At 38.0% G+C, this 12,166-nt stretch overlaps 1 protein-coding gene across 1 annotated transcript; it reads left to right on the top strand.

Moving 5' to 3' along the window:
• Positions 1-3,799: 3,799 nt before the first annotated feature.
• On the top strand, positions 3,800-10,686 carry LOC119728755 (acid-sensing ion channel 1-like). The gene is made up of 8 exons (XM_038201134.1): positions 3,800-4,441; positions 5,646-6,174; positions 7,010-7,108; positions 7,465-7,612; positions 8,499-8,561; positions 9,117-9,267; positions 9,870-9,961; positions 10,192-10,686. The coding sequence occupies exons 1-8, from the start codon at positions 4,200-4,202 to the stop codon at positions 10,401-10,403; spliced, it is 1,536 nt and encodes a 511-aa protein (XP_038057062.1). The 5' UTR covers positions 3,800-4,199; the 3' UTR covers positions 10,404-10,686.
• Positions 10,687-12,166: the final 1,480 nt, after the last annotated feature.

The raw sequence follows: 12,166 nt of genomic DNA, 5'->3' as shown, positions 1-12,166 counted from the left end.
AGATCAAACTGTGTGAGAGCGCCCCCATGCGGACGAACATAAACAGGAGCAGTTACTACTGCTGGTGATGTAAAACACGGTGGTATATATACATGACATTATGAGAATCTATCAGCGACTGAGCTGATGACTGATCATGTAAACACACGCAGAGTGCTTGCCGGCCAGCAATATATTCTTTAATTTTATGAACGCAACATTTTTTTTGGGGGGGGGGGGGGGGGGGACTCCGCCTCTTTAAGTTTTATGTATTATAACAATCACGTGTTAGTCAGTCATCAGCTTTTCATTTGGCCAGTTTCGTTTTGTTTAATACTTTTAGAGATTGTAAAGATATTTTATTTGGGCGGCGAAACTGTAACGGATTAAATCTGTGTGCACGATTCAAGTCACGTTTTGAGGTTATGTTGAAGGTAATTAAATAATAATTTTCTAATGAAAAGTAGCCGTGATGTTGTTTGCATAATTTTTATCATTATTTGTTAAACACAATTTTAACAAGAAACAGATTGGCTAGTTTTAGGAATGGTGCATGTGATATCTGTGTTTGCACAGTAATTGTATAATGTATTCAAAATGTTTTCGTTACATTAGTCGGAACAGAACACGCCCCTTGAAATGATTGATAGTACGGAGGGAACAAGGATCAATGATTGAAATAAATGAAGCATATAAGACTAAACCGAGTTGGCATTAACCTATTGACGTCAATGACTCATAATCCAAACCGTACAAGTCCTACAAGACTATTGATGGATTGTAATTATGAACAATTTACTTGCCATTTTGCTTTCTTTTGGTATTTTTTCGGCTAGATTGTTTTTGACATTAAATGTTTGCAGTATTTTCAAGCAAGGTACCATTTTTTTCGTCAAGCAAAATCAATCAAAACAAACCCCAAAACGAAGATTCGAATTTTATAGTTCATATTTAGTTTATTTCCCCGATTTTCCTCAAATAAAAAGATGCAATAAACTGCATGCTTAACCGTCAATACATTGTAAGAGTTACCATACCTTTTGAAAAGATGTTGAAATAATCTCTATATTATGCCTTCGAGTTCACATTTTAATTTTCTTCCAGTTCATAAAATATATCGTCTTGTACTGAGTAAAATGATGCTGATAGTCTACCCTATGATGCATATATTGACCAAGCCTCCATAACCACCGAGTTGCTACGAATCAAGCAAAACACATGCAACTCCCCACTGCCGACGTCTGACATACCCTTGTGTCTATCCTCCGGGGAATACTTTTTTAATAACCGTTCCTTCAGTCGTAGATTTTTTAATCTTCGGTGAGCGTTGGAGTGTTTTTACCCTTCAATTAACAATCGGACCATGGAGGTAGTATTGTCTTAAGGGACTTTCATCATTGGTTTCAGCCTTGCTAATAAGAACTCGACTTGTGAGTCAACAAAATCCGTCCATTTGCCATTAGCTTCAGCCTTGACCGTCCACTTAACAAGCCCATTCAACCGATAAACCCATTACTACCGTCAAAGTCACTCCTTATTCAATTAAGACGTGATACCTTGAAACGTACAACCTTTAAATTACCTTATAATCAAAGGGGGAAAAAAAATCTGTTTTAAGGTTACAGCGTTTTGTGATAGTGAATGCGTGAATTGTTTTGTTGCCCGAACCAGTTTCGTTATGGGGCCATCATCCTGTAAATCATCAACAAACTGTGTAAACTTGTTGAACATTGCAACCGCTCATTCTGTTAGAATGCTTCCTTGCAAAGTCAACAAATCATGCCTTTAAATTGTGCCCTGGTATTTGTATACACTCTGGAGACAAAGTGTAATTGAGTCTAACTTTTCATACGACTACTCTGATGGATGAATGCTTAAACGGAGAACGGACCCCTTTCATTTTCATTCACTTAGTGCATGTAGGCTATATATCCAGCCCAAATAAATGCATGTTTTTTAGTTCATTTACGAAAAACCTGCAAGAGGATTTTTAGACGGCGGCATATTCTTTACTCTGTTTTCACACTTTTCTCTATCTTTACCTTATATCAATGGCCATTCACGTTGACGATCCCGAATAACTGTTAGTTGGTTTCGGTTTTTTTTATCGTCATGCCCTCAGATGTGTCCATACTTCTATATAGACATAAATGCACGGTCTGGTGGAAGCATATTACTGTTCCCAGGTAGGTCGGTATATTAATAATCAGGGAATACTATTGTAGCTGTCAACTTCACGATCTCCCGATGGTTGATTTCAATTATGATAGCTGCAACCCATTACAGGTGTTTGCTGGCTCCCACATTATCTCTACATATCCCATGGTAGCCTGGTAGGTTATTATGTTAATAACGATGTTCGACGTGATGGGCCGTAATTAAAAGGTGGAGTCGCTGGCTCAGGCTGTGAAGCCTATATCGAGCCGTGCTTCACACGCAACACATTTTCGCTTAAGGTAGACCTACTGCCAAAATTTAAATGAAGTTTCGGAAAAAAACCGCCTCTAGTGTTATTTTACTTACATCAGAATTTACATTCTTAGACAGCAAATATTCTGTTATGTGTTTTGAAAGGTAAACTCTAATACAATTCAAACTGACGTTTAAGATATTTTCCCCTGGGTACGATAATTTTAAGTATATACCAAACTGTAGCGTGTTGCGTGCTCCTGAGAGAGATACTGAATTACTGATACCTATTAACTGAATTGTTACCATTCCGAGCACTGACGCCCTGGCTTCATTATCCATTACGTGTATTAATTGCCATAACAACGGCTTAATGCGTTTCCATTTTTAATACAATATTCACTCTGTTGCAACAAGTTGAGGTCGAGGGTGTTTTTAGCTGCGGGATAGCAGCTCAACAAATCATCATGTCTCTCCGTTAGTTAGTTATAGTTATAGTAACAAACAATGACATTGTCTATTGCTCATATTTTGACCGATTTCAACTAATCTTTGTCAAAAGTATCAATAGCTCAGCCCCAACATGTCACATGACCAAACTGGGGTCAGAGTTCATCTGGGGTCAATAGGGTCAAACAACTGACTTTCTTTTACTCAAAACACTATACTCCTTCCAGAAATTACATGGCACAATCACGTGACTCATGCATGAACACGAATTCGTTGGCCCGCAGCTTCCGAGATATTTCCAATCGGGCTTTTTTTTTCTCTCGATAATTTCAAGATAACCGAAACACCATCTCAAACGTGACTGATTTCATTACGTCTTGGTACTGTAATTGAAAACGATTCAAAGTATCTTGTCCTTGTAGACAAGACGACTATTCAGAAAAAAAGCTGACATTAATCGAATGTTCCTTTAATTCGCATGACATCAAAATTGAAACAAATGTTCAATTTGAAGAAAATTACGAAACGGTCAATGACAGTTGCTGTGAAGTTGATTAAATTTAAGAAAGAAACTGTTGACGTGATGTTTGATTTAGTAAGTACTCCATCATTACAGAAAGCACCATTCAAGATGTCGTCAAATTGATGTGTTACAAATCAGAGCTTGCAAAGTCCCCTTAACATTCTGAACATTATCTCAATATAAATGGATTTGGTTACTGTAGTCCAAAGGTAGAGCATGCAACATCACCGCATGTGTGGAAGCAACGTGCATGCTCCGATGAAATTACGTGTAGGCCTAATCGACTTGCTTGATAACGCATAAACAACGACACAGAAGATTAAAAGCTTTGCATGATAGAAAGTGTACTGAGCAAAATGTCACACGGTGTTTTAAGATCACGTGAGAATCGGAAAGCACTGCCATTCTTGATGCGGCATTTGTCGAAGATCACTGCCTCGATAACAACCTGCACCGCTTAGAGGTTCATTGAGATATGTAATCAGCAAAGCGTCTGAAGAAGATCAATATACATAAACAAGACGATATTTCACACTTACGTTCTTATGGACGCAGCTTAGAGACGCAATGGTGTTTTAATGGAGAATGAACGTGTTGAGAATTTATTGACGCCATGAGCTCCACGATGTGCATCTGAAGCAATCCGAGGAGGGATAAATGCAAGGGAGACAGAGTGGCCCTTGAACGGGTAGCTACCTCAGGAGAAGACCCAAATGAATCATTTACCATCGGCAAGTTTGATGTATTACACGTCTTTATTAACGGCCGGTATCATGTGACACAACGTCTTTTGTTGAGAAAAAAACTCTGCAGGATCGAGGATAGTGAATAGCAAACTATGTCAGACAAGCAGACACAGAGAAACATGGAGCAGGTTACGAGACAAGGTACCGGCCTAGCTATTATCACTGAATCCCCATCAGAGATGGCTGGATCAGGACGGAAGACACCGAGAACTGAACAGGAGACAGAGGAGAGAGAATGCACCTCACTCAAGGAACATATCGCTAAGTTTGGAGATGGTACAACCTTTCATGGGGTTCGTTTCGTCACAGACTATAAACTCCATTTTCTTAGAAGGTAACTTCAATAATATTAGTTACATTAATAACGGTGTTCTTATCAAACCTTTTCTATGTATTACAGGGAAGATACAACATTTGCAAACATCACAAAACGAAATCATCAGATTATCACAAAAAACCTCACTGGATTGTTATGGAATGACAGTATAAAGCATCCTGTAAAAGCTCATGGTGTGCTGACATTTTCAAGAAAATTGTATTTTTCCAACGCTGGTCGGCCGACCAGCGTTGGAGAAAACTGGCTTTTTTCAAAAACTGCTTGCAAACTCTTTGCTGCAAAAACTGCAAGAAGTCTTTGCAATCGATTACACACCTGTGAAGGAGTACAAGCCTGCTCTTCTGATTCTCTGTCCTTACAATTCCCCAAAGTCTATAACTTTTCCGTTTCATCTTAAGTGGGGTAAGGGAACCAGACTACAAGAGCGTGAATGGTTTTCTTGGTTTTTTTCCCCAGCATATACAAGCCCAAAATGTGAAGCAAGTCAGTTTAACAATATTTGCTATAACATGCTAATCCTTCAAATCCATTTATTTCTGAAAATTGAAGCAAAAGCAAGTGTTGTACATTCCCTTTAATGCTACGCGTTTATTCGAACCTCAATGAGGGCAGTCTTGCATTAGCAAGTACTCTACCTCCCTGTATTATCACTTCCATGTTTAATACTCAATCTTTTTGGGGGTTGCTTGCATTCGTTGGTTCGTTGCACGCTTGTTTGATTAATGGCTTCTTTGGCTGTTAATTTTTTTTATAAAAGGCATAATAAATATGAATTGTGTTTACCGATCAGCAGCTGGATGCCTATAGAAACACCTCTTCAATAAAAAGCCACTCACGAAAGCTCAGTTCTTCCCTCACGGAAGACATCAGTATGAACGACAACGATATTGCTGATAAGAACTTTCAAACCAGTACACACCCTTCAATTGACAAAGAGTATGAATGAAATACATTTGTCAATTGAGGTACAATATCAGAGAAGATTCTGATACTTTTCAATACCCATTTTTTTTCCTATTGATGATCATGTTCATTACGAACAATGTCGTGTTGAAGCAATTAAGATTTGCAAAACTCGACATGCCGGTACCTGATTAAAGCGAGCTGCCGTTTTGCAATAACGTGGACGCAATACATATTCGCACGACATTCTTTACACGGATGCCCTGACAATATAGTGTTAATATTGTTTCGTTTACAGGTTAGTATGGGTCTGTATTGTCGGTGGTATGACAGGATATCTCTTGTATGGAATCTCCATCAGTATCATGACCTATTACCAGCGACCAGTGTCGAGTGTGGTCAAAATCAACTACGTTCGTGAGATTCCATTTCCTGCTGTGACATTCTGCAACTACAACCAATGGAAGAAATCTCAAGTCCCACCCGACTTCTTAGATGCTGTACGCTCCTTGAATCCAGCCAACAAATCACCTGTGGATGTGGAGTACTTAAAGTCACACAATGTTATGAATCTGAGGGATCGACTCATTAATGATACACATCAGATTGAAGACATGCTGCTGGAGTGCACCTTTAAGGCAGCCAATTGCTCCGCTGATAACTTCACTCGAATCTTCACTGATTTCGGCTTGTGTTACTCGTTCAACGACGATCCTGAAGACGTGTATTACATTCATCAATCAGGGAGCCATAATGCGCTGTTTATGAAGATCAACGTGGAACAACAGGAATACATCTTTGGAGAGAATAATGCTGCAGGAATTAAGGTACGGTATACACACGAATAAATGCTGTACTTTGATTGGTCATTACGGATAAATGAGGGATTCTGATTAGTTAGAGATGCTCACGTGGCAAATTTTAAAAGCAATATGGTAAAGGAGTTAATCAAAAACTTAAAAAAAAAATCAATGCCGAAGAAATAAGTCAACTTAATAAAATGAATGATTCAAATTTTTCAATTTGACAATTTGAGATGCTCACGTACACATTTTTGAACCTGATATGATTAAGGAATGAATAAAGATCTTTTCAAATCCAAACCGCGGATACTATTAACGAACATAACTAATTTCCGAATCGGTAAACTGGGTTACTTTTAACCCATTCTGATAATGGTTGTTGGTCTATGCACTAAATAAAAACATTTCGCATAAAGGATTAAATCAGAACGGAACCTTAATTGAAAATATATTACTTAATCAACTCAACCACACGCCCTCGATCAGAGGACCTGCAAACATTTGAACAATCTCACAGCAGAACGCTTGGTAATTTATCAAGGCGTAATGACCCAGCGCTTTCATCGGCAAACGTAACTAAGCAGTAGTTAACGCGGCAATAGTATAGAGTCGTTTGGTGTGGTCTTTATAATTTATTTACAGGTAGAAATTACAAGAAAAATGTGGTCGACATTTAGGGTAAATCAGTTGTTCAAATATTAACTATTGTCCTTAATAACTTATTATCTACGGCACGTGACGAGCATGTTTTTAATTAAGGCAATACATGCCAGGAAGTCTAGAATGCACACCCCCATCTGTTTATGTCACGATAATGTTTCCTGTTAATGTTTTGAGGTTTCGTTTATGTTTAATGTAGTTGCTGGTTCACCCTCAAGGACAGCGCCCTCTTGTGAAAGAATTAGGTATCGCCGTCTCGCCGGGCTATGAAACACTAGTTGGAGTTCAAATAAAACAGGTACGTCGTCATGACAAGTTCGTTTTCCATCCTTATTTTCCCCAAATGAACAATTAGGATAAGTGCTAAACTGGACAGTGTAATCATTTCATTTGGAAATTAACACATTTATCTCCAAATAGGTGTATACAGTAGGCGCAGTAAAGCTTTGATTCAGTTTTATTAAAGTTTATTGATTATTTTCTTGGTGTATTATTGCACCATGAAAGGTTTTTATTTCAACGTCGACGACTTAAGAGACCTATAGAACAGTTACACTCAATAAACTTAATGTAACAAGTACAACCGATGGTTTTTAGACAAGACTTTGAAAGCCAGGCTGCAGATTGAATTGAATTTGAATGTTGTGTTTCTAGGTTTTGAATTTGAAGGAACCCTACGAATCTAACTGCACTGATGGTGATCTGAGGTTTTCTAACAATTACACAGTTCCACTTTGTCAGTACGAACACAGGATTAAGAACATCCAGGAAAGATGCAGCTGCAGAGACATGAGACACCCAGGTACGGAAGAAAACTCTGTACAGTTGTTCTGATGTAAAGGAAGAAACGCTTGTTCAATTCTGAACAATTTACCGAGATAAACAAAAACAATTGTCAATTTAACCAATCAAGATATTGAAAAGCTAGCTGTTGTTAAAAACGAACCACAAGAATGTGGTTTAAAATTGTGTCTGCTTATTATTTCCATACATTCTGTACGCATTTTGGAAGACTGTAGAGCCTGTCTAAAAAAAAAATGGTACAATCAGAATTTTTTTTGTTAAATATGAAATTTCAAAATAAGTCATTCTTACTTGGCATAATATTAAAGAACAAAGACTGGGCTTTCCAATATTGTTTGTTTGATCTTATTTGCTTTTGTCAATTCAGGGATATAATTAATTTAGTGCGATACATCAAAATCGATTTTGTGCCACTTTCATGCATGAGCAGAGTTGTTTCGAGTACTATGGCACAAACTTGATTTTTGTGTTCCGCAGTAAACTGGAGTTATCTCTGGATTGACAAAAGCAAATGAGATGAAACAAAAAGTATTGGAAAGCCTGGTCTTTTTCCTTTAATGTGATGCTCAAAACGACTAACTTATGTTGAGATTTAAAATTGAAAAAAAAAAATCCTTTTCGATTGTACCATTTTTTTTGAGACAGGCTGTATCCGGTTCGTTAGTAAAAACGTCATTCACGCGCGTCCACCATTGATTATTAGCGCCCATTGGCTACAAACGCTCTAGCTGCGTTAACTTCCGGTTCCAATCTTGCAGAAAGTGCTGGAGGTGACGTCACACTAACGAACCGGATAATAAAAAAAATATTAGCTGGGGTATAAGTCTCACCATAAACAGTGGGTCCTATCTAATACATTTTACAATATATTTTCCTACTTTCAGGAGATAAAGACGAAGACGAGTGTCCCTTGTCTAAATATTACACCTGTTTACTGCCAGCTGAGGGTAAAAATAACCTTTTCAAATTACATTAGTAAATTCTGTGCGTTCTACATTCTGTGTTTTACATGAAGATTCTGTTAGGATTTAAATGTCACGCACTTTAAGTTTTACGGTTTGTATATTGCAGGCCTGCCCATGAAAAGAATCGGTATCTTTTATTTGTCCTGTTCGACTCTGATAAATACTGGATTGGTTTTGTCAGTTGTGCGAAATGAAATTTAGAAACTATATTCAGCGAACATAAAGTAGGAAATTGACTTAAGGAGTTAAATATGTGGGTTTTTTTTTGTTTTTTTTTGTTTAAGTTTCTCCCTTGTATGAGCCCGCCTCTGCTGCCAAATCGTCCACAGGCTAATAATAGTAATACCTCTGTGATGAAATCAACAAACTACATTTACCTTTTTAGATAAATTGAACATTTTCATTCTTTTCAAGTATAACTCACCTGCTTTTTAACGACCATGGCGTATGAACACCTGCGATGACGACACGATTTCCTTGGCAACCACGGCCTATAATAAAAGTTAAAACCAGGCATATCATTACTTCTTCTTGCAGCCAACTTCGCCGCCAAAGACAAGTCTTATGACTGCCAAGTTCCCTGCAATCTCACCATCTATGACACTCGTGTATCCTTCGCCTATTATCCCGGTCAACATCACTTAGACGAACTTACACGGATGACCAACCGCACTGAGAGTGACATCAGGTGAGACAATAATAGAATGGTTTCCTGACGCTTTCTTTGACGTTAACGCGATTTAGGTGACTGGACGCCAGCCAGTCTTTTGACTGACGTACGTAGAAGATGCATGGGTGCCCCGATTGCAACTATTTATTCTCCAAAATGTTTTCTTCGTGCGGTGACATGTCCACAGCTACACTAAATGATTGTAAGTCCAGTTGCTGTCCACTATGCATAAAAGAAAGCTCGTTTCAGGAGAACGTGAATTCCGTCGTGGCATTGCGAATCGAATTCGAGTCCCGCGACGCACGGGTTAAGTTCACGAGATGTCATCATTTGAATTGCGCCCTCTGCCGTCTGCACTATACAGATTCGGTTGCGATTTAAAACATTTAAAGCAGGAGTTCTGATATTTTGTTATATGTTGATACAATTCATTTTTTTTTAAAAGTGTGTTTGTTGCAAAGTTCAAGTGACCCCGAGACTGGCGATTAATTTGGTTTTAAATTTATACATGTGATTTAATATTTGGGTTTTTATTATATATGAAACATTTACTGATGGGGGGGGGGGGGGGGTTAATACTCGTTTAAATAACTTTATCTCTGGTCGTCTTTGTAACACAGGAAAAACGTGTTGGATGTTAGAATCTACTTCGAAGAACTCAGCTTCCAGAAGATACAAGAAATCCCTTCCTACGAATTCACAAGTTTACAAAGTGAGTGCATGAACGACTTTTTATATCTGTACTAATTTATCTCCAAATCTATTACTTCTTTCTGAAATAAAACATTATACTTGTGTTCATTATGGCTATTAATAGTTTTAATCTATAGCTAGCTGCCACTATGCTGCAGCTACACCTACGTACGGTGTCACGTGAGTATGTAGTGATCACGTGTTCAGGCCTCTCTCTCAACAAGCAAACATGTCTGGTTCCTTCTACAGGTAGTATTGGCGGCTATATGGGCCTCCTCATAGGCGCCAGTCTAATCACGATGTTCGAGTTTTTGGACTTCATCTTGGTTACCACGGCAACCTATCTAATGAAGAATCGAGAGGTCAAACGACTGAAGGGAAACCGAGTGAGGGGAAAAGAGGATCGACACGAAGGGTCTACTACAAACACAGAGGAAAGGCCTTACTTCATTCAAAAGTAAAGTATACTGGATGGAGCGCCCTCTCCTCTCGTGAACTCTGCCAAAAACTGGCAGCTACAATTCACTGAGAGCAGTTTTTTAGAGCAGTCCGGACGCCTCACCTCACCCAGACTGTCCAAGCACATTCCAGATAAAATCGCTCGCCGTCATTTGACAATTTGCAACATTTGTTGTAGTTTCTCATCGCTTATAAAAAGACTCGAAATATTACAAAAACAACAACAAATTTTATGGCTTGTAAACATCATTAGGTATGTAAAAAAAAAGAATCAAGACACAAAAATATATAAAATGTATAATAAAAAACACATAATAATTACGATCACATAATAATTAAGATGTTTGTCCGTCTTAATATTTTCTAATTCAATTCTTTTGCACTATTTTATTCAATTGAGCGATAAGACACGTGTATGAGTTACTAAGTGTATCAAGACAGGTTTCACAGTTAAGTAAATATACGTTTTGTTAATTTTAGGGCGAAATATATTATTCCGAGAGTTGGTGCAGCATGGCTCATTACTTGAACACTCAACACCAAATTCTCCTTTCGTTTTGTATTAACTGCCAACACCTTCCTCTGTGTTTCAACAAACACGTTTAAAATATTAATTATTTAAACTAGAGATGGCAAATGAACGCATTATGAGTAAAGATGCTGGTATTTAGTTCCAATGATCATTCAATGCTTTGTCTAAACATCTCCCATCATTAATGTTGGTAAGACCCATAATTCGTTTTCACTGACACTTATATATTTTTTTTATATATAAGTATATTTTCCCGATAGTATGAAAAAGAGCGCCGTGAAAGCGTATAAATAAATTTTGTTCAAAAGAAATGCTTTCATTCGTTTTAAGTCGTTTCCATTTTTATATAAAATATTCTGCTGTGTTTTATTGACGTCAAATGTGTTTTGTCCTCTCAATAGTTTTAAGATATACTGTAGTATATATCTGAAACGTGACCGGTTTTATCACGTAAATTTATAATGATTCAAGGCATCTCGTCCCTGTAAAAAAATCGATCGGTTCGTTTAATTCGCATGACACCAGGTTGCAACAAATGTCCTATTTGAAGAAAATTACGAAACAATCAAAGAAAGTTTGCTCAGAAGTTGATGAAATATAAGAGAAAAAATTGTTTACGTAATTTTGATTTAGTTAGTACTCCATCATTACAGAAAGCAAGGTACGTCGTCTGGCACATTGATCGTGTTTCAAAGCAGAGTTTGGAAAGACAATTTTACAGTCTGAACATGATATTTAAAATAAAACAAATTGGTTTTGGTTACTGCAGTCCAGACGTCAGCATGCAACAATACCGCATAACGACCCGAGCCGAACATCCAGACTCCAAACCGCGACCTGTATTAATTCAAACATAGTCAGCCTCGACTCCAGGGGCGCGTGCTCGTTCCTTACACTAACCCCTGGCTGTGATGATGACGTAAATGACGCTGAATGGATATTCACAGCGTACTGCGCGGGCATTTCGAAGATTGCACGCCGGGCGCGCCCATAATGCGCTCGCGCTCGCGTGCTTAGCTTTGCACGTAACGTCACGTACGAAAAAAATAATTATGATTCAAAAGTCGCGATGCCTGTACGATATGGATTATGTCAGCCGCGTTTTTCGCTAAAAAACCCCTGTATCTGTGGTTGTAAAGGCACGAAAGGGGTACGTACATTTAATACAATTAATTAACACAACGTCCAAACGTTGTGTTTGAAAGGATTGATTCTTCAAAATCACAACTTTTA

This window comes from Patiria miniata, unplaced genomic scaffold, assembly GCF_015706575.1.
Source record: "Patiria miniata isolate m_02_andy unplaced genomic scaffold, ASM1570657v1 HiC_scaffold_20, whole genome shotgun sequence".
Taxonomy (NCBI): Eukaryota; Metazoa; Echinodermata; class Asteroidea; order Valvatida; family Asterinidae; genus Patiria; species Patiria miniata.
The sequence above is the reverse complement of the archived record's forward strand: the minus strand, read 5'-3'. Positions and strand labels throughout refer to the sequence as shown.